At 47.5% G+C, this 27,045-nt stretch overlaps 1 protein-coding gene across 1 annotated transcript in view; it reads left to right on the forward strand.

The window, feature by feature from the left end:
* The window catches only part of LOC115461773 (B-cell differentiation antigen CD72-like), a 28,612-nt gene extending 25,046 nt beyond the window's left edge, over positions 1-3,566 (forward strand). Inside the window, exon 5 of the mRNA XM_030191818.1 lies at positions 3,478-3,566. Coding sequence (XP_030047678.1) covers positions 3,478-3,566 — 89 coding nt within the window. The remainder of the gene's footprint in view (positions 1-3,477) is intronic.
* The last annotated feature ends 23,479 nt before the right edge of the window (positions 3,567-27,045 follow it).

The following is a 27,045-nucleotide window of genomic DNA, read 5'->3' on the forward strand; positions in this document are numbered from 1 at the left end:
GACCCAGCTAATGGCAGACAAGTCATTCAGTCTGGGCAAAGCACTAGACAAAGTATTAGGCAAGGCAGGGCTTGGCTAAAGACAGGGCAAGCTACAATTGGGAAAAAAAGGCAAGACAAGACAGGAACTGGAAACGGACAAGGCTGGGAAAGGCAGGCAAGGAAGACTAGAACCAGGCAAGGCAAAGCCAGACAAAGCAAGCAAGGCAAGAACTAGAACCAAGCCAGGCAAAGTCAGACCTGGCAGGCAAGGCAAGGTAAGAACGAAATAGATAAGACTGGACTGGACAAGACAAGGACTGGAAACAAGTAAGGCAGGCAGGATCAGGCGGGCTAGACTGGAGACAGGATGAGGCAGGCATGACTGGAGACAATGCAAAGCTTGAGCTGGAAACAAGGCAGGGCTAAAGCCAGGCTTGACTTGAGACAAAGCAGGGATTGAGCTAGAGACAAGGCAGGGCTGGAGCTGGAAACAAAAGGTGCCCTAAATGACCAGATGACCACTGGAGGGAATCATGGATGGACTTCCCTTGCTCCCCCAGTGGTCACTGACCCCCCCCAAACAAAATGTGAATAAAAATAGTACTTACCAGCCTCCATAACAGCTTCAGAAGTTCTAGCCAGTTCTATTAGAGCAGTAAGCAAGTCCCTGGAGTAGCCTAGTGTAGGGCCGCCGAGAGACTGAGCCGGGCCCTGGCCCGGCCTCCCCCCCCCCCCCCCCCCGCCGCTGCCGGTGCCACCCCACCTACTCACTACCACTGTCGCCTCTTTCTCCTGCTCTCAGGTCGCCTGCGCCGCAGTCCCCAGTCCTCCACCCCCAGCCCCATCAACAGCCCCCCTCCGTCCGCCACCAGGCCCCCTGCATTCAAATCGGCAGCGCCTCACCCTCGTTGAAACAGGAAGTTACATCAAATGAATGCGGGACACAGTGAGAGCCCGAAGGGAGGCGATCTGCCACTTTCACACAGAGGTGAAGCGCTGCCGATTTGAATGCAGGGGTCCCGGTGGCAGACGGAGGGGGGCTGTTGATGGAGCCAAGGGCAGGCAGGTGAGACCAGAGACTACAGCGCTGGCGGCCTGGGAGCAGGAGAGGGAGAGAAACCCCGGAGCCGGGCCCCCTTTGGAGGCCCGGGCCCAGGGAATTTTGTCGCCCCCTGCCGCCCCTCCTGGCAGCCGTGGCCTAGTGGTGGGTGCAGTGCACTGTATAGAAGGGGACCTAGGACTACATCTCACTCTACCTGTCATACTTGTGGTGGAAACTGTGAACCCCTCAAAACTCACCAAAAACCTACTGTATCCACATATAAGTGACTCCTTCAACCATTGTAGTGGTGTACAGTTGATACCTTTTTATTGGACATAACTTAATACATTTCTTGATTAGCTTTCGAAGGTTGCCCTTTACTTTGACAGTCTGACAGAGTGGGAGGGTGGGGGTATGCATGGGGACATCAAAGCATTTCATTGATATTCTAACAGAATGGGTGTTGGTAGGTGAGAGGAGGGTGATAAACAGAGAAATAAACAGAGAAATACAACTTTATGGTTTATATTGAGTTAGAAAACCCAGATCCTTATTAAGTCCTGTTTGTTGTGTGTCAAAATATTCAATCATTCTTATTTCAAATCTTTGAAATAAGAATGATTGAATATTTTGACACACAACAAACAGGACTTAATAAGGATCTGGGTTTTCTAACCCATTATAAACCATAAAGCTGTATTTCTCTGTTTATTTCTCTGTTTATTACCCTCCTCTCACCTACCAACACCCATCCTGTTAGAATATCAATGAAATGCTTTGATGTCCCCATGCATACCCCCACCCTCCCACTCTGTCAGACTGTCAAAGTAATGCTTTGATGTTTCTCTCATATATACTATCTGCTACCACATTTGCTTATTTCCGATCTGAGGAAGAAGGGCAACCTTCGAAAGCTAATCAAGAAATGTATTAAGTTATGTCCAATAAAAAAGGTATCATCTTATTTTCTTTTCCATGTTTTATTTTGTTTGATTTCTATTGACAAACGTTGAGTGAAGAAACATTTTCTCCGATTCGTTTTAAATTTACTACATTGTAGCTTCATCGCATGCCCCCTAGTCCTAGTATTTTTGGAAAGCGTGAACAGACGCTTCACATCTACCTGTTCAACTCCACTCATTATTTTATAGACCTGTATCATATCTCCCCTCAGCCGCCTTTTCTCCAAACTGAAGAGCCCTAGCCGCTTTAGCCTTTCCTCATAGGGAAATCATTCCATCCCCTTTATCATTTTCGTCACCCTTCTCTGCACCTTTTCTAATTCCACTATATCTTTTTTAAGATACGGCGACCAGAATTGAACACAATATTCGAGATGCGGTCGCACCATGTAGCAATACAAAGGTATTATAATGTCCTCATTTTTGTTTTCCATTCCTTTCCTAAAAATACCTAACATTCTATTTGCTTTCTTAGCCGCAGCAGCACACTGAGCAGAAGGTTTCAACGTATCATCAACGACGACACCTAGATCCCTTTCTTGGTCAGTGACTCTTAACGTGGAACCTTGCATGACGTAGCTATAATTCGGGTTCCTCTGTCCACATGCATCACTTTGCACTTGCTCACATTAAACGTCATCTGCCATTTAGATGCCCAGTAAGCTCTGTGAAGCAGGGTCTTTCTCTTATGTGTTCGTGCAGAAGTGCTCAGAAATAACTAGTAGTTAGTAAATGACGGCAGAAAAAGACCTGCATGGTCCATCCAGTCTGCCCAACAAGATAAACTCATTTGTGCTCCTTTTTGTGTAAACTTTACCTTGATTTGTACCTGTCCTTTTCAGGGCACAGACCATGTAAGTCTGCCCAGCACTATCCCCGCCTCCCACTCTTCCACCCAATCTCGGCTAAGCTCCTGAGGATCCATTCCTTCTGAACAGGATTCCTTTATGTTTATCCCACGCGTGTTTGAATTCTGTTACCGTTTTCATTTCCACCACCTCCCGCGGGAGGGCATTCCAAGCATCCACCACCCTCTCCGTGAAAAAATACTTCCTGACATTTTTCTTGAGTCTGTTGTACTGTGCTACTGAAAATCCAGGGACCACATGCTCTCTTACCCGGTTATCTTCTGTTGAATATCAACCCTCTAAGTTTTCTTCTTCCGTTACTCAAGTTTCCTTTTCATTTCTGTTTCCTTTTTACTATTTATTTTATTTATTTGTAGCATTTGTATCCCACATTTTCCCACCTATTTGCAGGCTCAATGTGGCTTACATTGTACCGTAATGGCAATCGCCAGTTCCGGATCAAGAAATACATAGTGGTATCGTAGTAAAGTTCATACATAACAAAGTGAATTAAGCAGTCAAGCATTAAAGATTTTTCCGGGGTAAGAGATCAAGGGTAGTACGTTAAAGTTCAGTAATTGACAATGTAGGTGAGGTATTCGGGTGTTGAAAGTTCATTTTGTTTATAGTTCATTTTGTTTCAGAGCGCTGGCTGGTGGCAGGATGTCGCTCCTTGGCACGATGTCACTCCCTTGGCGCCTCACTTGGACACATTATAGGGTCACCCCTGTAGACACGTATCCGCACAGACTAGTAAACTGCTATGGCAGCCTGCTCTGAGTGAAACAGAAACCTGCTTATTAAGGACAGTGTTTCACAACTGGTCTGTTATAAGTTCACTAGCCTTTAAGCCCGTTAAAACGGGCGAGGTTTGTAATTCTCACCTTCAAGTCCAGCAAACCTCCTCTCTCCCCTGCCCTCCCCTCCCCCGATCCATGTCCAGCAACCCTGCTCTCTCCCCTGCCCTCCCCCCATGTCCAGCAACCCTCCCCCCTGCCCTCCCCCCATGTCCAGCTACCCTCCTCGCCGCTGCTCCCTCCCCACTCCGTGCCGGCCCCCCACACTGACACGAGAGCACCTCCCACCTCCGCGTGAAAGTGCCACAGGCAGCAGCAGATCGCACTGCTGCTGCCTGCAGCGCTCTCACACGCCCCTTGTTCCTCGCCTCCTGAGGAACCAAACCATCTCCTCCTTTTCACCCTTCAACCCTCGACCAACCAACCCAGGCCTCTTTCTCCTCCTTTCCGGACATCACCGAGGAGGAAACCGCTCACCTTCTTTCCTGCTCGAAAAGTACCACCTGTTCCTCTGATCCCATCCCTACCAACTTACTTAACACCATCTCTCATACTGTCACCCCCTCCATCTGTCATATCCTCAACCTCTCTCTCTCCACTGCAACTGTCCCTGACACCTTCAAGCATGCCGTAGTCACACCTCTCCTCAAAAATCCATCACTTAACCCTACCTGTCCCTCCAACTACCGCCCCATTTCCCTCCTATCCTTCCTCTCCAAAATACTTGAGCGTGCCGTTCACAGCCGCTGCCTTGATTTTCTCTCCTCTCATGCCATCCTTGATCCACTTCAATCCGGTTTTCGCCCTCTACACTCGACAGAAACAGCACTCTCTAAAGTCTGTACTGACCTGTTCCTTGCCAAATCCAGAGGCCACTACTCTATCCTCATCCTCCTCGATCTATCCGCCGCTTTTGACACTGTCAATCATGATCTACTCCTTGCCACACTGTCCTCATTCGGGTTCCAGGGCTCTGTCCTCTCCTGGTTCTCCTCCTATCTCTCCCACCGCACCTTCAGAGTTCACTCCCATGGATCCTCCTCCACCCCATCCCGCTATCTGTTGGTGTTCCCCAGGGATCTGTCCTTGGACCCCTTCTCAATCTACAACTCTTCCCTAGGCTCCCTCATCTCATCACATGGCTTCCAGTATCATCTCTATGCGGACGACACCCAGCTGTATCTCTCCACACCAGACATCACCGCGGAGACCCAGGCAAAGGTATCGGCCTGCTTAACCGACATTGCTACATGGATGTCCAACCGCCACCTGAAACTGAACATGTCCAAGACTGAGCTCATCGTCTTTCCACCAAAACCCACTTCTCCTCTTCCTCCACTTTCTATCTCAGTGGATAACACCCTCATCCTCCCCGTCTCATCTGCCCGCAACCTCGGACTCCTCCCTCTCCTTCTCGGCACACATCCAGCAGATAGCCAAGACCTGTCGCTTCTTCCTCTTCAACATCAGCAAATTTCGCCCTTTCCTCTCTGAACACACCACCCGAACTCTCGTCCACGCTCTCATTACCTCCCGACTTGACTACTGCAACTTACTCCTCACCGGATTCCCACTTAGCCATCTATCCCCCCTTCAATCTGTTCAGAACTCTGCTGCACGTCTTATATTCCGCCAGAACCGATATACTCGTATCACCCCTCTTCTCAGGTCACTTCACTGGCTTCCAATCCGATACCGCATTCAGTTCAAGCTCCTCCTTCTTACCTACAAATGTACTCAATCTGCTGCCCCTCACTACCTCTCTACCCTCATCTCCCCTTATGTTCCCACCCGAAACCTCCGTTCACAGGACAAATCCCTCCTCTCAGTACCCTTCTCCACCACTGCCAACTCCAGGCTCCGCCCATTCTGCCTCACCTCACCCTATGCCTGGAACAACCTTCCTGAGCCCCTACGTCAAGCCCCCTCCCTGCCCATCTTCAAGTCTCTGCGGCACCTAACTCTTACCTTCAGGATATCCGGACTGCCCCAAATTGACTGCCCCCATCGTATCGTCTACTCACTTGTCCTTTAGATTGTAAGCTCTTTGAGCAGGGCCTGTCCTTTTATGTTAAATTGTACAGCGCTGCGTAACCCTAGTAGCACTTTAGAAATGTTAAGTAGTAGTAGTAGTAGTAGTAATGTGAACTGGATAACTAGGAGGCGGTAAGTGCTCTCACGTTAAGTTTTTGCAGGCTCCACATGACCTACAAATAAGAAAAAGAAAGAAAAGCCTTAAAAAGTAGAATGTGGGAAAGTCCTGTCTTGGGACATGGTAAGCCTAGATCATACCACACTTTGGTAAAAGGGCTCTTTAACCAGATAAGTGCTGGCGAGAGGAATATTCAACCACAATATGTCCTCCGACCACCTTGGAACTATACAGATAGTGCCGGAGGGGTCCAAGGGTGAAGCTTGGATGGAGCAGGAGGTTATTGGGTTAGTGGCCATGTTCAGACCACTAACTGGAAAACCTACCAGATAAATGTAGGACAGCCTCAACTTTATCCAGTCAGCTATTTATTTAGTGGTCTGAATATCACTGTTAATCAATTAGCACTTCCGAGCTGGTGCCAAAAATGGATATTCAGCACTAAGTGATATCTAGATACCAGTGTTTAATGTCAGAATTTATTTTAAATTGTGGCAGCCGGTGTTTTACTCAACTGTTGACCACCTCATTCAAATATTGGCCCTTTAGTTCTTAGTAAAAAATGGCGTTACTAGCTTTTTTTCTAAAAATTTATCTAAGAATGGTTTTTCTCATGAAGAACATTTTTTTTTAACTATTTTTCCTGTAGAATGTTGTCAAAAAGGATGGACATTGGTTAGTGGAAAATGTCTCTACTTTTCAGAAGACATGGCCACTAGGGAAGAGAGCCAAAAAGATTGTACACGTAAAAACTCTGTACTACGTAATCTATCAAAAGAAGATGCACAAGTAAAGGTACGCTGTTCTGTGTTTCTACTGTATTGTAATTTATTGTGAATGAGAAGCTTTTGGCTACTGGCTAGGAGTTATCAGCATCAAGCTCTTTGTGAATTAATTTTGGCAGGGTAACTGGCTGTGCTCTTCAGTCCCTATTTTTTAAAATGGGGCATGTGGTGAACCTTCAGATGGAATGTGAAACAGCTATGATGGGAGATGAAGTTGTTGTCACAGGGTATGTGGATTTGTATTCAGAACCTGATCAGGTCCGAGAGTAATTAGTGCTGCAGCCTTCTTCTGCACATCCTCAATAAGGGAACTCATGGCAATTATCCTTGCCTCAGCACAGAGATAATTAGCAGAGGGATTTATTTATTTATTTAGAGTTTGCTCACACCTTTTTCAGTAGTAGCTCAAGGTGAGTTACATTCAGGTACACTGGGTATTTCTCTGTCCCAGGTTTTGATCTCAGGGGGAGCAGACTTTTATAAAATAGGCGCCGGTTGGTGTCAGCTAGACAGCAGTGTCTGTGTTGTTGCTCAGGGGCTGTGGCGGGCAATGATTAATACAGGCTGTCTCTGTTGCGTCCTGCCTACAAGGAAACAGTAAGTTACATCAGTAGGCAGGATGCAGAAGAGGTCCCTGGACTGGCCAGAGCAGGCAACCTGTCTTCTTAACTTCAAATAAAAATATTCAAATTGTGACCATCACCTCAGGAATAGCACACCCAGTCCTTCCACTGCTAGACACCTTGTTTAAATCAGATGGGCTTTTGTTTGTGTGGCGACTCTACAGGATGTGAAGAACACTAGTCTTGAGCATTTTTATTTTGGTGACATTTGGTGGCCCTTGCCCCAGAGCCTACTTTCAAATAGGGCTAGACACTTTGTGAAATAACACAAACCCCTGCAAAAAGACACCCACAACCTATACTGAAAACTTACCACACCAAAACAGCCCTAACCCACCTATGAAAAGACAATGCTGTAAATATTACAGTGGGACCTAGAGAAGTGTTTCCCTAGGTGGTCCTGGAGTACCCCCTTGCCATTCAGGCTTTCAGGCTGTCCACAATGAATCTGCATGAAAAAGATTTGCTTGTAATGGAGGCAGTATATGCAAATCAATGTCATGCATATTTATTGTGGATAGCCTGAAAACCTGACTGGCAAGGGGGGTACTCCAGGACTGCCCTAGAACACAAAACTTACCACACCGTAACAGCCCTAACCCACCTATCAGACGACAGTGCTATATATAGTCTGGAGCACCAATATACCTACTATTGGGAAACTGGAACAAGCTACTACTACTACTACTACTATTTAGCATTTCTATAGCTCTACAAAGCGTACGCAGCACCGTTATGCATTCCTACACAGATACTACATGCTAGCAGAATCCTTCACCTCAGTCACACATGCAGAACATGGACAGACCCTCATCTATATAACATAAGAGTAGCCATACTGGGTCAGACCAATGGTCCGTCTAGTCCAGGCCAGTATCCTGTTTCCAATGTGGCCAACCCAGGTCACAAGCACCTGGCAGAAACCAAATTGTAACAACATTCCATGCTACCAATCTAATGCAGAATAGGGAGCCACAAAAAAAAAATAACAACAAAAATTAAAATAGAGACCCCCTCCCTGCCCAAGGAAGCCAGACTCTAAACAGTGCAATACTGGTAAAAAAAAAAAAAAAGAGACAGACATGCATTTTCTCCTGTACTTTGCAAAATAAAAATAGAAAAAATGTACATTTTACAAAGCAGGTACATCTCAGTCCTTACAAAGTATTAAATAAGAATAATTTTTTCTACCTTTGTTGTCTGAGAATTTGGCTGGTCCCAGTCTCTTTTTCCATGTTCCATGAGTCAGCCTTACAAATTCTTTTCCAGGTTGGCCTTTCCATTTCTTCTCTCGCCTCTTGTCTTCTTCCTTTCCTTCTCTACATCTGTCTCCAAGTGCGCCATCCTTTTTTCCTCTGCACCACTATTTGTCCTGTCCAGCATCTCCCTTCTGTGTCCCTTGTCCCTATCCTACCCCCAAGTTCAGCATCTGCCCTTTCTGTGTCCCCATCTCCCCCCTTTTTCAGCACAAGCCTATCTGGTCTCCTCATCTCCCCCTTTCTAGCATCTGGTGTCCCCACCTCTCCCTTTTTCTAACATTGTTCTGTGTCCCCATTTTCCCAGCATTACCCCTGTTACCATCTTCCCCCTTTTCCAGCATTACCTCTTTGTCCCCCATCTCACCCCTTTTCCAACATTGTCCCATATCCCCCTTCCAGTGGTGCCCCTCTGTGTCTCTATCCCCCTCCTTTTCAGTAGAACCCCTATCTCTCCCCCTTTTCCATAGTGTCCTGTGTCTGCATTTCTTCTTTTTTTAGCATTGCCTCTTTGCGTTCCAGTGTCCCTACTCTCTCCCTGTCCAGTATTGACTCTATGTCCTTCTCTCTCCTTGTCCAGCATTTACTATATCCTTCTCTCTCCCCAAGTTAACCTTCTTCCCCGTCTCTTTCAGTGCTCCCCATCCTCCTTAGGGCCACATATCTCCCTGGCCTGCTCCCACGGTCCATCCTCTGGCAGCTCCAAGGAGGTTTTAGTAGACAGGAGACCAAGTGACGTCAAAATGTTAAAAACCAATCAGGCCAGTCTCAGTTTCCCCTTCCCCACGCAGCTGTCATCGCTGCATTCTCAAAAGAAAGCAAGCAAACCTATGAGTTGCTGCATCCACGTTGTCACTCTTTATTATTGGTAGCATTTGTATTTAATCTCACTTATATTTTCAAACATGTCGATTTGTGCAGTATAAGGATGTACACAGAAGTATAAAGCGAATGCTACATACCTGTAGAAGGTATTCTCCGAGGACAGCAGGCTGATTGTTCTCACTGATGGGTGACGTCCTCGGCAGCCCCTCCAATCGGAATCTTCCTAGCAAAGTCCTTTGCTAGCTCTCGCGCGCCCGCGCGCACCGCGCATGCGCGGCCGTCTTCCCGCCCGAAACCGGCTCGAGCCGGCCAGTCCAGTATGTAGCAAGACAATACACTTCAAGGGAAGACACAACTCCAAAGGGGAGGCGAGCGGGTTTGTGAGAACAATCAGCCTGCTGTCCTCGGAGAATACCTTCTACAGGTATGTAGCATTCGCTTTCTCCGAGGACAAGCAGGCTGCTTGTTCTCACTGATGGGGTATCCCTAGCCCCCAGGCTCACTCAAAACAACAACCATGGTCAATTGGGCCTCGCAACGGCGAGGACATAACTGAGATTGACCTAAAAAATTTACCAACTAACTGAGAGTGCAGCCTGGAACAGAACAAACAGGGCCCTCGGGGGGTGGAGTTGGATCCTAAAGCCCAAACAGGTTCTGAAGAACTGACTGCCCGAACCGACTGTCGCGTCGGGTATCCTGCTGCAGGCAGTAATGAGATGTGAATGTGTGGACAGATGACCACGTCGCAGCTTTGCAAATTTCTTCAATAGAGGCTGACTTCAAGTGGGCTACCGACGCAGCCATGGCTCTAACATTATGAGCCGTGACATGACCCTCAAGAGCCAGCCCCGCCTGGGCGTAAGTGAAGGAAATGCAATCTGCTAGCCAATTGGATATGGTGCGTTTCCCTACAGCCACTCCCCTCCTATTGGGATCAAAAGAAACAAACAATTGGGCGGACTGTCTGTGGGGCTGTGTCCGCTCCAGGTAGAAGGCCAATGCTCTCTTGCAGTCCAATGTGTGCAGCTGACGTTCAGCAGGGCAGGAATGAGGACGGGGAAAGAATGTTGGCAAGACAATTGACTGGTTCAGATGGAACTCCGACACGACCTTTGGCAAGAACTTAGGGTGAGTGCGGAGGACTACTCTGTTATGATGAAATTTTGTGTAAGGGGCCTGGGCTACCAGGGCCTGAAGCTCACTGACTCTACGAGCTGAAGTAACTGCCACCAAGAAAATGACCTTCCAGGTCAAGTACTTCAGATGGCAGGAATTCAGTGGCTCAAAGGAGGTTTCATCAGCTGGGTGAGAACGACATTGAGATCCCATGACACTGTAGGAGGCTTGACCGGGGGCTTTGACAAAAGCAAACCTCTCATGAAGCGAACAACTAAAGGCTGTCCTGAGATCGGCTTACGTTCCACATGGTAATGGTATGCACTGATTGCGCTAAGGTGAACTCTTACAGAGTTGGTCTTAAGACCAGACTCAGACAAGTGCAGAAGGTATTCAAGCAGGGTCTGTGTAGGACAAGAGCGAGGAGCTAGGGCCTTGCTGTCACACCAGACGACAAACCTCCTCCACAGAAAGAAGTAACTCCTCTTAGTGGAATCTTTCCTGGAAGCAAGCAAGACGCGGGAGACACCCTCTGACAGACCCAAAGAGGCAAAGTCTACGCTCTCAACATCCAGGCCGTGAGAGCCAGGGACCGGAGGCTGGGATGCAGAAGAGCCCCTTCGTCCTGCGTGATGAGGGTCGGAAAACACTCCAATCTCCACGGTTCTTCGGAGGACAACTCCAGAAGAAGAGGGAACCAGATCTGACGCGGCCAAAAAGGAGCAATCAGAATCATGGTGCCTCGGTCTTGCTTGAGTTTCAACAAAGTCTTCCCCACCAGAGGAATGGGAGGATAAGCATACAGCAGGCCCTCCCCCCAATCCAGGAGGAAGGCATCCGATGCCAGTCTGCCGTGGGCCTGAAGCCTGGAACAGAACTGAGGGACTTTGTGGTTCACTCGAGATGCGAAGAGATCCACCAGGGGGGTGCCCCACGCCTGGAAGATCTGTCGTACCACACGGGAATTGAGCGACCACTCGTGAGGTTGCATAATCCTGCTCAACCTGTCGGCCAGACTGTTGTTTACGCCTGCCAGATATGTGGCTTGGAGCACCATGCCCTGACGGCGAGCCCAGAGCCACATGCTGACGGCTTCCTGACACAGGGGGCGAGATCCGGTGCCCCCCTGCTTGTTGACATAGTACATGGCAACCTGATTGTCTGTCTGAATTTGGATAATTTGGTGGGACAGCCGATCTCTGAAAGCCTTCAGAGCGTTCCAGATCGCTCGCAACTCCAGAAGATTGATCTGTAGATCGCGTTCTTGGAGGGACCAACTTCCTTGGGTGTGAAGCCCATCGACATGAGCTCCCCATCCCAGGAGAGACGCATCCGTGGTCAGCACTTTTTGTGGCTGAGGAATTTGGAAGGGACGTCCCAGAGTCAAATTGGACCAAATCGTCCACCAATACAGGGATACGAGAAAACTCGTGGACAGGTGGATCACGTCCTCTAGACCCCCAGCGGCCTGATACCACTGGGAGGCTAGGGTCCATTGAGCAGATCTCATGTGAAGACGGGCCATGGGAGTTACATGAACTGTGGAGGCCATGTGGCCCAGCAATCTCAACATCTGCCGAGCCGTGATCTGCTGGGACGCTCGCACCCGCGAGACGAGGGACAACAAGTTGTTGGCTCTCGCCTCTGGGAGATAGGCACGAGCCGTCCGAGAATCCAGCAGAGCTCCTATGAATTCGAGTTTCTGCACTGGTAGAGGATGGGACTTTGGGTAATTTATCACAAACCCCAGTAGCTCCAGGAGGCGAATAGTCATCTGCATGGACTGCAGGGCTCCTGCCTCGGATGTGTTCTTCACCAGCCAATCGTCGAGGTATGGGAACACGTGCACCCCCAGCCTGCGAAGCGCCGCTGCTACCACAGCTAGGCACTTTGTGAACACCCTGGGCGCAGAGGCGAGCCCAAAGGGTAGCACACAGTACTGGAAGTGGCGTGTGCCCAACTGAAATCGCAGATACTGTCTGTGAGCTGGCAGTATCGGGATGTGTGTGTAGGCATCCTTCAAGTCCAGAGAGCATAGCCAATCGTTTTGCTGAATCATGGGGAGAAGGGTGCCCAGGGAAAGCATCCTGAACTTTTCTTTTACGAGATATTTGTTCAGGGCCCTTAGGTCTAGGATGGGACGCATCCCCCCTGTTTTCTTTTCCACAAGGAAGTACCTGGAATAGAATCCCAGCCCTTCTTGCCCGGATGGCACGGGCTCGACCGCATTGGTGCTGAGAAGGGCGGAGAGTTCCTCTGCAAGTACCTGCTTGTGCTGGAAGCTGTAAGACTGAGCTCCCGGTGGACAATTTGGAGGTTTTGAGGCCAAATTGAGGGTGTATCCTTGCCGGACTATTTGGAGAACCCACTGATCGGAGGTTATGAGAGGCCACCTTTGGTGAAAAGCTTTCAACCTCCCTCCGACTGGCAGGTCGCCCGGCACTGACACTTGGATGTCGGCTATGCTCTGCTGGAGCCAGTCAAAAGCTCGCCCCTTGCTTTTGCTGGGGAGCCGCGGGGCCTTGCTGAGGCGCACGCTGCTGACGAGAGCGAGCGCGCTGGGGCTTAGCCTGGGCCGCAGGCTGTCGGGAAGGAGGATTGTACCTACGCTTACCAGAAGTATAGGGAACAGTCTTCCTTCCCCCGAAAAATCGTCTACCTGTAGAGGTAGAAGCTGAAGGCTGCCGGCGGGAGAACTTGTCGAATGCGGTGTCCCGCTGGTGGAGAGACTCTACCACCTGCTCGACTTTTTCCCCAAAAATGTTGTCCGCACGGCAAGGCGAGTCCGCAATCCGCTGCTGGAGTCTATTCTCCAGGTCGGCGGCACGCAGCCATGAGAGCCTGCGCATCACCACACCTTGAGCAGCGGCCCTGGACGCAACATCAAAAGTGTCATAAACTCCTCTGGCCAGGAATTTTCTGCACGCCTCCAGCTGCCTGACCACCTCCTGAAAAGGCTTGGCTTGCTCAGGGGGAAGAGCATCAACCAAGCCCGCCAACTGCCGCACATTATTCCGCATGTGTATGCTCGTGTAGAGCTGGTAAGACTGAATTTTGGCCACGAGCATAGAGGAATGGTAGGCCTTCCTCCCAAAGGAGTCTAAGGTTCTAGAGTCTTTGCCCGGGGGCGCCGAAGCATGCTCTCTAGAACTCTTAGCCTTCTTTAGGGCCAGATCCACAACTCCAGAGTCGTGAGGCAACTGGGTGCGCATCAGCTCTGGGTCCCCATGGATCCGGTACTGGGACTCGATCTTCTTGGGGATGTGGGGATTAGTTAAAGGTTTTGTCCAGTTCGCAAGCAATGTCTTTTTTAGGACATGGTGCAAGGGAACAGTGGACGCTTCCTTAGGTACATAAGTACATAAGTACATAAGTAGTGCCATACTGGGAAAGACCAAAGGTCCATCTAGCCCAGGATCCTGTCACCGACAGTGGCCAATCCAGGTCAAGGGCACCTGGCACGCTCCCTAAACGTAAAAACATTCCAGACAAGTTATACCTAAAAATGCGGAATTTTTCCAAGTCCATTTAATAGCGGTCTATGGACTTGTCCTTTAGGAATCTATCTAACCCCTTTTTAAACTCCGTCAAGCTAACCGCCCATACCACGTGCTCCGGCAACGAATTCCAGAGTCTAATTACACGTTGGGTGAAGAAAAATTTTCTCCGATTCGTTTTAAATTTACCACACTGTAGCTTCAACTCATGCCCTCTAGTCCTAGTATTTTTGGATAGCGTGAACAGTCGCTTCACATCCACCCGATCCATACCACTCATTATTTTATACACTTCTATCATATCTCCCCTCAGCCGTCTCTTCTCCAAGCTGAAAAGCCCTAGCCTTCTCAGCCTCTCTTCATAGGAAAGTCGTCCCATCCCCACTATCATTTTCGTCGCCCTTCGCTGTACCTTTTCCAATTCTACTATATCTTTTTTGAGATACGGAGACCAGTACTGAACACAATACTCCAGGTGCGGTCGCACCATGGAGCGATACAACGGCATTATAACATCCGCACACCTGGACTCCATACCCTTCCTAATAACACCCAACATTCTATTCGCTTTCCTAGCCGCAGCAGCACACTGAGCAGAAGGTTTCAGCGTATCATCGACGACGACACCCAGATCCCTTTCTTGATCCGTAACTCCTAACGTGGAACCTTGCAAGACGTAGCTATAATTCGGGTTCCTCTTACCCACATGCATCACTTTGCACTTGTCAACACTGAACTTCATCTGCCACTTGCACGCCCATTCTCCCAGTCTCGCAAGGTCCTCCTGTAATCGTTCACATTCCTCCTGCGACTTGACGACCCTGAATAATTTTGTGTCATCGGCGAATTTAATTACCTCACTAGTTATTCCCATCTCTAGGTCATTTATAAATACATTAAAAAGCAACGGACCCAGCACAGACCCCTGCGGGACCCCACTAACTACCCTCCTCCACTGAGAATACTGTCCACGCAATCCTACTCTCTGCTTCCTATCTTTCAACCAGTTCTTAATCCATAATAGTACCCTACCTCCGATTCCATGACTCTGCAATTTCTTCAGGAGTCTTTCGTGCGGCACTTTGTCAAACGCCTTCTGAAAATCCAGATATACAATATCAACCGGCTCCCCATTGTCCACATGTTTGCTTACCCCCTCAAAAAAATGCATTAGATTGGTGAGGCAAGACTTCCCTTCACTAAATCCATGCTGACTTTGTCTCATCAGTCCATGTTTTTGTATATGCTCTGCAATTTTATTCTTAATAATAGCCTCCACCATCTTGCCCAGCACCGACGTCAGACTCACCGGTCTATAATTTCCCGGATCTCCTCTGGAACCCTTCTTAAAAATCGGAGTAACATTGGCTACCCTCCAGTCTTCCGGTACTACACTCGATTTTAGGGACAGATTGCATATTTCTAACAGTAGCTCCGCAAGTTCATTTTTTAGTTCTATTAATACTCTGGGATGAATACCATCAGGTCCCGGTGATTTACTACTCTTCAGCTTGCTGAACTGACCCATTACATCCTCCAAGGTTACAGAGAATTTGTTTAGTTTCTCCGACTCCCCCGCTTCAAATATTCTTTCCGGCACCGGTGTCCCCCCCAAATCCTCCTCGGTGAAGACCGAAGCAAAGAATTCATTTAATTTCTCCGCTACGGCTTTGTCCTCATTGATCGCCCCTTTAACACCATTTTCGTCCAGTGGCCCAACTGACTCTTTGGCCGGTTTCCTGCTTTTAATGTATCTAAAAAAATTTTTACTATGTATTTTTGCTTCCAACGCTAATTTCTTCTCAAAGTCCTTTTTTGCCCGATAGGGGCTATCCTGCTGGATAGTGATGGTGGAGAAGGATAGTCCAGGAGCTCAAACATTTCAGCCCTGGGCTCGTCCTCCACAACCACCGGGAAGGGGATGGCCGTAGACATCTCCCGGACAAAGGAAGCAAAAGACAGACTCTCGGGAGGAGAAAGCTGTCTTTCAGGAGAGGGAGTGGGATCAGAAGGAAGACCCTCAGACTCCTCGTCAGAGAAATATCTGGGATCTTCTTCTTCTTCCCACGAGGCCTCACCCTCGGTGTCAGACACAAGTTCGCGGACCTGCGTCTGCAACCGCGCCCGGCTCGACTCCGTGGAGCCACGTCCACGATGGGGGCGTCGAGAGGTAGACTCCCTCGCCCGCATCGGCGAAGCTCCCTCCGCCGACGTAGTCGGGGAGCCCTCCTGGGAGGTGGCCGCAGTCGGCACCGCACGCGGTACCGACGTCGGGGACCTCACCCCGGGCGATGGGCAGCCGGCGCCACGCTCGACGGTACCGGAGGCGCAAGCACCGCCGGTACCGGAGGGGTAGGGCGCAACAGCTCTCCCAGAATCTCTGGGAGAACGGCCCGGAGGCTCTCGTTCAGAGCGGCTGCAGAGAAAGGCATGGAGGTCGATGCAGGCGTCGACGTCAGAACCTGTTCCGGGCGTGGAGGCTGTTCCGGGCTGTCCAGAGTGGAGCGCATCGACACCTCCTGAACAGAGGGTGAGCGGTCCTCTCGGTGCCGATGCCTGCTGGGTGCCGACTCCCTCGGCGACCCAGAGCTCTCGGTGCCGACGCGGGGAGGGGACCGGTGTCGATGCTTCTTCGACTTCTTCCGAAGCATGTCACCGGAGCTCCCCGGCACCGACGAGGAGGACGTAGAATCCATCCGTCGCTTCCTCGGGGCCGAGACCGAAGAGGGTCGATCTCGGGGGGGGCTGTACCGCAGGAGCCCTCAGGGTAGGAGGAGACCCACCCGAGGGCTCACCGCCACCAGCAGGGGAATGGACAGCCCTCACCTGCACTCCACTCGATGCACCACCGTCCGACGACATCAGGAGACGAGGTCCCGGTACCACCGACGTCGATGCAGCTATCCGATGTCTCGGCGCCGATGCAGAGGGCCGATGCCTCGATGCACTCGATGCACTGGCAGCCAAGGATGAAGGTCTGGACGCTGATGACGTCGATGCACACGATGACCCCGGTGCCGATGCCGACGAAGAGCCCGAGAACAAAACGTTCCACTGGGCTAATCTCGCTACTTGAGTCCGCCTTTGTAAGAGGGAACACAGACTACAGTTCTGGGGACGGTGCTCGGCCCCCAGACACTGAAGACACGAAGAGTGCCTATCAGTGAGCGAGATTACCCGGGCGCACTGGGTGCACTTCTTGAAGCCGCTGGAAGGCTTCGATGTCATGGGCGGAAAAATCACGCCGGCGAAGTCAAAATCCGAAATGACGAATTTGGAGCACCAAACTTTAAGGGAGAAAAAATCTCGACCGAGGCCGAAAGAGGCCTACCCCGACGACGAAAGAAAACTTACCGGGGCAAAACTGGAAATACGGGAAGGGGCAAACGAAACCCAAGGGGGTTTCCGGAGCACTTTCCGAACGAAAATGAAACTTTTCCGAAGAAAAAACACGTCAATTTAGATAACGGACGCGCGAGGTCGACTCTCCGGGGCTCGACACGACAAAAACACAGCCGTACCGAGTGCGGACGAAAGAAGACTGGCCGGCTCGAGCCGGTTTCGGGCGGGAAGACGGCCGCGCATGCGCGGTGCGCGCGGGCGCGCGAGAGCTAGCAAAGGACTTTGCTAGGAAGATTCCGATTGGAGGGGCTGCCGAGGACGTCACCCATCAGTGAGAACAAGCAGCCTGCTTGTCCTCGGAGAATATCAGAATAACTTTTCATAGGAAGAGTAGTAATTTGTTATAAATCGTAATCAGTGTGTCATCTGGAGGGGCTGGTTATAGGGACACTCTAGCATGTGTTATATGTAAGCCACACTGAATCTGACTTTGCTTGGGATAATGTGTGATATAAATGTGTAAAAAAAATCCTTTATCCTCCACTTTTTAAGACATTGCCTATCCTACTACTACTACTACTTAACATTTCTAAAGTGCTACTAGGGTTACGCAGCGCTGTACAATTTAACATAGAGGGACAGTCCCTGCTCAAAGAGCTTACAATCTAGTAGACAAGTGAACGGTCAGTCCGATAGGGGCTATCCTGCTGGATAGTGATGGAACAAGGAAAGCAAGTTTGATCCAGTGAAGACTAACTCAAAATAACCTGTTCCTTAGATGGGCCCTAGTATTACCATTATTAAAAATGCAACCATACCATGCCTCTGTGGCTTTGTTCCACTAATGTTAAATGATTAACTGGATTTCTTGAAAGGATTATATAAGCGTACGATGCAAGACTAGGGACACAAATATACATTTATTTATTCAATATCACAATTCCTCATCCATAGCCACAAAAACAACTTTTTAGGGTGGATAGTGTTCCTTTTATTATCGACCAGACAGAGAGATAAGAGTTTTCAGTTTTGGCACAGTCTTCACAAGCAAAAAATATAAGAAAACCAATGGACTGCATTAGGGGCTTATAGCCCATTTATGTTAAAAAAAAAAGAGATCTGATGAAACAAAATATTTCTTTTTATTTTGACTTATAAAATCACATGCCCCTGAAACATGCTCAAAAAACCAAAATAATCCATTTGTGTATCTAAAAGGTAAACTTCTACAACACAGATGAAGATATGATTCCGTGTGCCCCAATGAAAGGAGAGTTTAATTCTACTTCCATTTAATTTCAGTATATTCTATTATCTGAAACAGCTTTCGGGGCCTCTCTCTCCTCAGGCGCGTCCCAGCTCTGCGGAAAACAGGAAGTTGCAATAGAGTATGCGGGACGCACCTGAGGAGAGAGAGGCCCCGACGCTGGCAGAAGGCTGACTGTGAATCGAATCGCAGGTGCTGCGCAGGAGGGAGACAGAGAAGGCTTCAGGGATGTAAAAAGTGACCACGTGGACGGGACAGGAGAGACGGGCAGAAGACAGGGTGAAGCCAATTTTGGTAATCTCCTCCTCCACCGTTCTCTATTTCTGTGGATAACACTCTCATCCTTCCTGTCTCATCAGCTCGTAACCTTAGAGTCATCTTCGACTCCTCCCTCTCCTTCTCTGCACATATTCAACAGACTGCTAAAACCTGTCGTTTCTTTCTCTATAATATCAGCAAAATTCGCCCTTTCCTTTCTGAGCACACTACCAGAACCCTCATCCACACTCTTATCACCTCTTGCTTAGACTATTGCAACTTGCTTCTCAAAGGTCTCCCACTTAGCCATCTCTCTCCTCTTCAATCTGTTCAAAATTCTGCTACACGACTAATATTCCACCAGTGTCGTTATGCTCATATTAGCCCTCTCCTCAAGTCACTTCACTGGCTTCCTATCCGTTTCCGTATACAATTCAAACTCCTCTTATTGACCTATAAGTGCATTCACTCTGCAGATCCTCAGTACCTCTCCACTCTCATCTCTCCCTACATTCCTCCCCGGGAACTCCGTTCACTGGGTAAATCTCTCTTATCTGCACCCTTCTCCTCCACTGCTAACTCCAGACTCCGTTCCTTTTATCTTGCTGCATCATATGCCTGGAATAGACTTCCTGAGCCGGTACGTCAAGCTCCATCTCTGGCCGTCTTCAAATCTAAGCTAAAAGCCCACCTTTTTGATGCTGCTTTTAACTCCTAACCCTTGTTCACTTGTTCAGAACCCTTATTTTATCATCCTCACTTTAATATTCCCTTATCTCTTGTTTTTCCTGTTTGTCTGTCCTAATTAGATTGTAAGCTCTGTCGAGCAGGGACTGTCTCTTCATGTTCAAGTGTACAGCGCTGCATACGTCTAGTAGCGCTATAGAAATAATAAGTAGTAGTAGTAGTAGTAGTAGTAGAAAGCTTCAGGGATGTAAAAAGTGACCACGCGGACGGGTCGGGAGAGACGGGCAGAAGAGGACTCGGGAGGGAGGGAGCAGAAAAAAAATATTTTATTGCCACGAGGCGCAAAGGCACCATTTTTTCAAAACAGCTGTTTAGGGGAGTGACTGCTTCCCCTGTGCCCCACCTAGCTACGCTTCTGCTCAAAATCTAAGTTTGTACCTGAGGCAACGGAGGGTTAAGTGACTTGCCCAAGATCACAAGGAGCAGCAGCGGGATTTGAACTGGCCACCTCTCAATTGCAAGACTGGTGCTCTAACCACTAGGCCACTCCTCCACTCTCCAGGTGGTTCCAGAGGCAGGAACAAGTGTGGGCATTGGGTCTGGGGGCTTGAAAAAAGGGTCAGGGATTATAGGGGGTGCCACTATACACCAGGGAGGTTTCTAAGTTAGTGGTGAGCTTCTCAGGGTGTGGAAAGGGAAGGGGCCCACTAGACTACCAGGGAATTTTGTGTTGATGTTGGGAGTGGGGGTGGGGGTGGGGCAGACAGGGTGCTCACTAGATTACCAGGTATTTTATTTCTTACTGTTGGTGGATGGGAATTTGGGAAGTTGGGAAGAGGGAAGGGAAGAGGGAGGGAGGCCCTTAACTACCAGTGATAGGGGCCAAGCAGAAAGCCAGGTCGAGGTGTGACACTGAGCTAATCACTGCTCAAGCACTGACAGGAAAGGTGACATTTAGAATGACCTGCATATTACTGCTGCAGTTTTAATGTGTCAGTCATGTGTATGCTCATTGATTATAGCACGCTGCGGCAATTTCGCTCAACTGTGAAGCTTTCGTATGGGCCCCCTTGTAACTTAGACCAATTCCTCATATTTTGTTTAACTGAACATATAACTTGCCTTGAGTTTAGCCACCCGTTTATTCCAATTAATTTTGTACTTCCCATCTTGCCTCCATCTGGAATTTGTTGCCAGAGAATGTGGTAAAGGCGGTTAGCTTAGCGGAGTTTAAAAAAGGTTTGGACGGCTTCCTAAAGGAAAAGTCCATAGACTGTTATTAAATGAACTTGGGGAAAATCCACTATTTCTGGGATAAGCAGTATAAAATGCTTTGTACATTTTTGGGATCTTGCCAGGTATTTGTGACCTGGATTGGCCACTGTTGGAAGCAGGATGCTGATGGAGAGGAGCACGTCATTCCAAAGTTTGGGTCCTATGTATCTAAAGGTGGAATTCCTTGAGACTTTAAGATGAAGGACAGAGGGTGGGGCGAGGGTCAATAGATTTTGATCTACAGAGCAGAGACAGCAGAGAGGGGTGTAGGGAATTATGAGAGAAGCAAGATAGGAGGCTACTGGTCAATGGGATAAGCAGTATATGTTTTGTACTTTTTGGGGATCTTGCCAGGTATATTGTGACCTGGATTGGCCACTGTTGGAAACAGGATGCTGGGTCGATGGACCTTTGGTCTTTCCCAGTATGGCAATACTTATGTACTTATGATGGGATTTGTAGACAAGAAGGAAGATTTTGTATTTGATGCAAGTGACGATCGAGAGCCAATGTTCATAGTGGAGGCGAGGGGTCACATGATCAAAACAAGTAGCACTGTGCAGGAGTTTAAGAGCAGTTGACTGGATGAGCTGGAGGTGCTTCAGTTGAAGAGTAAGGCCAGAATAAAGGAAATAACAGTAGTCAAGGCATAGGGTTTTCAACTAGATTCAGATTCGCCTGGCAGGGTTGATCCAGTCCTGGGCTTATCCCTTTGCATGGAGGAACTTGTGGTTCTGATTTCCCCACTGGATTCCTTAAGAAAAGCAAGGCTACAAGTCCGTGTATACATTGGGGTAAACCCAGGACTAGATCAACCCTGTCGGATGAATCTGGATCCAGTTGGCAACTCGATTAATTAGTACATAAGTACATAAGCACCGCCATCCTGGGAAAAGACCAAGGGTCCCATCAAGCCCAGCATCCTGTCTCTGACAGTGGCCAATCCAGGCCCTAAGAACCTGGCAGAACCCAAAAACCAAAGTAGATACCATATAAAACATACATATTAAAACCCATACATACACATCAAACAAAAATACTGCCATAAACATTCTCCATCATTATAAATCACCATCAGGATACTGCCATATATACTTTCTCCTAGTAGTCAGGTAAGAAAGCCTGTACAAAAAGCTACGTTGTTAACAATTTCTTAAATTGCAGAAACCTCGCACATAACGCAATTGGCCAGGTGACACATTGCATTCAATGGTCCCACTATGGAAAACACTAAAGCTCTTGTCACAGTATACTGAATGGTAGTAATTAAATCCACAGCCAATTGTTTAGTAAAGTTAGACATCAACACTCTATCAAAGAACAACTAACCAATCACTGACTTGAAATACCATGGAATCTTACTCAGGGGCGTAGCCACGGGCAGGCCTGGACAGGCCCAGGCCCAGCCACTTTCCCTCCAGGCCCGCCCACCCAACACAGACCTGCCAAGTCTCCCGCGAAACACACGGCGCCAGCTCCCATTTCCGGCCACTGCTGCTTCTCTTGTTGAGCAGCAGCGGCCGCTACAAAAACAAAAAGAGCTGATTAAACCACCAAAAATGTTTTTAAACCATGTTGTCTTGGATCTTGCAACTTATTTGCTTCCAGGAAATTCACTATCCTTTCCTTCAGCATGGCTTCCATTACTTTACCAATAACCAAAGTGAGGCTTACCGGCCTGTAGTTTCCAGCCTCTTCCCTATCACCACTTTTGTGAAGAGGGACCACCTCCGCCGTTCTCCAGTCCCTCGGAACCTCTCCCGTCTCCAAGGATTTATTAAACAAATCTTTAAGAGGACCCGCCAGAACCTCTCTGAGCTCCCTCAATATCCTGGGGTGGATCCCGTCCGGTCCCATGGCTTTGTCCACCTTTAGCTTTCCAAGTTGTTGATAAACACTCTCTTCCGTGAATGGTGCTCTATCCGCTCCATTCTCAGGTGTACTTTTGCCAGTCCCTAGCGGTCCTTCTCCAGGATTTTCTTCTGTGAAAACAGAGCAAAAGTATCTATTTAGCAAATTGGCTTTTTCTTCATCATTTCTACATAGCGTTTTGTTGTATCTTTTAGTCTCACAATTCCGTTTTTAGTCTTTCTCCTTTCACTAATATACCTGAAGAAGTTTTTGTCTCCCCTCCTTACATTTCTAGCCATTTGTTCTTCCGCTTGCGCCTTCGCCAGACGTACCTCTCTCTTGGCTTCTTTCAGTTTCATCCGGTATTCCTCCCTGTGTTCCTGTTCTTGAGATTTTCTATATTTCTGGAACGCTAACTCTTTAGCCTTTATTTTCTCAGCCACTTGCTTGGAGAACCATATCGGTTTCCTTTTTCTTTTGCTTTTAGTTACTCTCCTTACATACAGGTCTGTGGCCCTATTTATTACTTCTTTCAGCCTGGACCACTGTCCTTCCACTTCTCGTACGTCCTCCCAGCCCATCAGCTCCTTTCTCAGGTATTCGCCCATTTTACTAAAGTCAGCACGCTTGAAATCCAGGACTGAGTTTAGAGTGTCCGCCCTGCACTTCAGCCATCATATCAAACCAAACCGTTTGATGGTCACTGCTTTTCAGGTGTGCACCCACTCTGACATTTGACACACTATCCCCATTCGTGAGCACCAGATCCAACGTGACTCCCTCCCTCGTGGGTTCCGTCACCATTTGTCTGAGCAGAGCACTTTGGAAAGCATCCACAATCTGTCTACTTCTTTCCGATTTTGCAGAAGGAACCTTCCAATCTACATCTGGCAGATTAAAATCTCCCAACAACAGCACCTCTCTTTTCTTCCCCAACTTTTGAATATCAGCGATCAGATCTTTATCTAGTTCTTCCAATTGTGTCGGGGGTCTATAGACAACACCCACGTGGACCAAGGTTCTATCCTCTCTTTTTAAGGTGATCCATATCGCTTCTTCCTTTCCCCAGTTCCCTGTCAGTTCAGTCGCTGGGATATCATTTCTCACATACAGAGCTACTCCTCCACCTTTACGTCCCTCTCTATCCTTCCTAAAAAGATTATAGCCTGGTATGTTTACATCCCATTCATGGGAACCATTGAGCCATGTCTCTGTGACTGCAACTATGTCCAAGTCAGCCTCCAAAATCAGGGCTTGAAGGTCATGAATTTTATTGCTTAGACTGTGAACATTTGTGGTCATCTGTTGCAAAATAACTCTCCTCTCGTGTGTCTGGGCAAAAAACTCTTTATTTGGGAGTCAATCCCCTTCTTATATACTCTATGAATATTCATGGATATTACATGTATTATCATTACTATTGGTTACATTTTGCTTACACAACCATGATCATGCATTGCTTACAAGAACAACTCTACATGAACAGCTCGTGAACCTGCTCAGGAATGTACAAACATCACCTGCTATTCTGCTACTTTCTCAGGAAAGAACAAAAACATCACATGCTAGATTCTCAGGAATATACAAAACATCATCTGCTGCCTGTATCCAAATACATTCTATCTACATCTCCACCTTTTTTTTTTTTTTTTTTTTAATGAAATCTCCGTGGTGTGCCAGCTGGAGATGGAGGTGGAGATGTTTGTAATAGCTTATAAACATATTGAGCAGAGTGACGTGTTGGAGCGAATGGACGAGGAAAACATAAAGAAAAAAGGTTAGGAATGCATTGTATACAACAGCAAAAAATAGTGAAAACAAAAATACCAATGACTAAATACTGGATAATAGGGCGGAGCCAGGTCCAAGGGATCCATTGCCACAATTGATCCCATACATCAGAGAGTAGGTTATTATGAATAGTAATATGAGTAGTTAAATTCCGTAGGAAAGCTAATTGTTTGTCAATGGCCTTTGAATTGTCAGATAAATTAAAACAGCACATGTCCTGAAACTCTTCGCAACCATGATGGTTAAGTAATAAAAGATAATCAATGGCTGCTCGATTTTGTAAAACTCCATGACGTAATTGCTGTTGCTCAGCATTAAGTAAACTAATAGCAGTGGAGGTTGCATTGATTGATTTAATTGCCCAACAGGCTAATTCACGAATATTTTTTGCATTTGCCGCTGCCAATGCAGGGACACCTATTAATGAAAATGCAAGTGCCAGATATTCAGTTTGACTCAGAAATTTAACATTATCATTGCAATTGGCAGCAAGGGTCATACGCTTGGATCGCATATGTGAGGAGTTAGAAAATAAAATATGTTTACTGGGAAGTACCATAGTGAGTCGACTTAGACAGCATGTAGTACCATCAGATATATTAGCTGGAATATAATTAAAGGTATACATTCCACATGACCAAAACCAACCAGGGGGTAAATGAGTAAATTTATAAATATATGAAACATTTTCGTAGGAGCTACAATTTAACAAAGTTGGTCCAAAATTAACACAATTTGATCGGGTACAATTAACCATACGAGCACATGTCATATTGATACTAGCTATTTGATTGGTTCTCACATGCATTGCCAAAGTAGGCGGCAACAGGGTTTGTGTTCCCCAATTATGGTATTCATAAGAAGCATTTCGATAGGATGAATTAACAGGAAGCTGTGAATAAAACCAAGTATCATTTTGCATATCTTTAGGATCATGACATACTGGAATCAGGCAAGTTGCCAAAACTTCTCCAACTGCCTTTTGATGAGAAAGACAGAAATCAGTTTGGTTCAGTGAAATTGCAAACGCTTCCCAAATATTTTTTGTGGGAAGTAATTGTGACTGTCCACAAGGTATGTACAAACAACAACACAGTAGAAGCAATGTAATGGAATTAGCATTAAGCGCTGCAATAATAGCCACTACGAAGTTATCATCAGTCTTTTCAATATGAGCTTTTTCTAAAGTCTCTGTAGCTTGTTGACTCAAGGCTTTAATTTGTCCCCAAGTAACAGGAGCATTAGGTTGACGAGTCACTGACCGTTTGCGTGTTTGCATCTGCGGTCCTTGAAGGGTGAGTGTGAAATTGGGAATTGGGTTGTGAAGACCTTGATGCCACGACATGAGGTTTCACCCACTTTGCTGGAATCCACACCGGGCCAGAATCTGTTTGAACAGCAGCGTAACCACGACCCCAGGTAAGGAGAGGCACAGGGGAACTCCACTGATCAGAAGGGTAGTTGTCGGTATATGACCAAAGGACGAGATAAAGGTGGGGCAGGAGTACGAAAATGTTGTTCAAATCTGGAAGAAAAAGTTTTTGTAGCAGGATTATTGATGAGATTGAGATGATTCAGTGTGTAAAGGATTTGTGCTAAGCATTCATCAATGCTTACTCTATGACGGAGAATACCGTCTTTTTTTGTAGTCAGATTACTTAAAGCAGTTTTCAGTGTGCGATTAGCACGTTCAACAATAGCTTGACCAGTGGAGTTATAGGGGATACCAAAAAGGTGCTCAATATGCCAGAGGGTCAGGAACTCCTGTAAGGAGGTGGAAGTATAAGCAGGGGCATTGTCTGTCTTGAGAGTTTTAGGAACACCCATGACCGCAAAAGCTTGGAGAAGATGAGAGCGGACATGAGATGTAGTTTCCCCTTTTTGTGCAGTGACCCACAAAAATCCAGAATGAGTATCAACAACCACATGAAGCTTAGACCATTGACCAAAAGGGGGAAAGTGAGTAACGTCCATTTGCCAGAGGCTATTAACTTCCAGACCACGAGGATTAACTCCAGGAAAAAAGGTAGTAGGAGCTGAAAAGGAACATTGTGGACAATTTTTGATAATAGCTCTAGCTTCTTCTAAAGAAATTTGAAACTGGCGAGCTAGGCTAGGTGCATTTTGATGATGAAGTTCATGACTGCAGTGTGCTGTGGAGAAAAAATGAAGATGGCGATCCGCTCGAGCATTCCCTTCAGACAGACCACCAGGAAAAGGTTGATGACTGCGGATATGACCTATAAAGAGAGAAGAAAGGCGATTCTCCAAGTAACCTTGGAGGGTTAACAGTAAAGCATAAAAAGAGGCATCCATTTTGAATGATACATAACTGTCGGGCATGCGACGGACAAGATTAGCACAATATTGACTGTCAACAATAAGATTCAGTGGTTGATCTGAAAATAAAGAAAGAGCCAGGATGATGGCAGCAAGCTCTGAACGTTGAGCAGAGGTTTGTGGAGAGGTAAATTTGACGTGCCATTTGTTCAGATTGTACCAAGTAACCACCCCACGAGTGGGACTACCATCTGTAAAGACGGTGAGAGCAGTAGGGAGTGGACGTAAAGAAATGGGATCATGAAGAGTGATTGGCAAAATGGATGTGCCCTGTATGCGAGGGTCTTTAGGATAGTGGCAATCTATAATACCAACATAAGTGGCTAAAATAAATTGCAAGTCGTCGG

Source organism: Microcaecilia unicolor, chromosome 2 (assembly GCF_901765095.1).
Source record: "Microcaecilia unicolor chromosome 2, aMicUni1.1, whole genome shotgun sequence".
Taxonomy (NCBI): domain Eukaryota; kingdom Metazoa; phylum Chordata; class Amphibia; order Gymnophiona; family Siphonopidae; genus Microcaecilia; species Microcaecilia unicolor.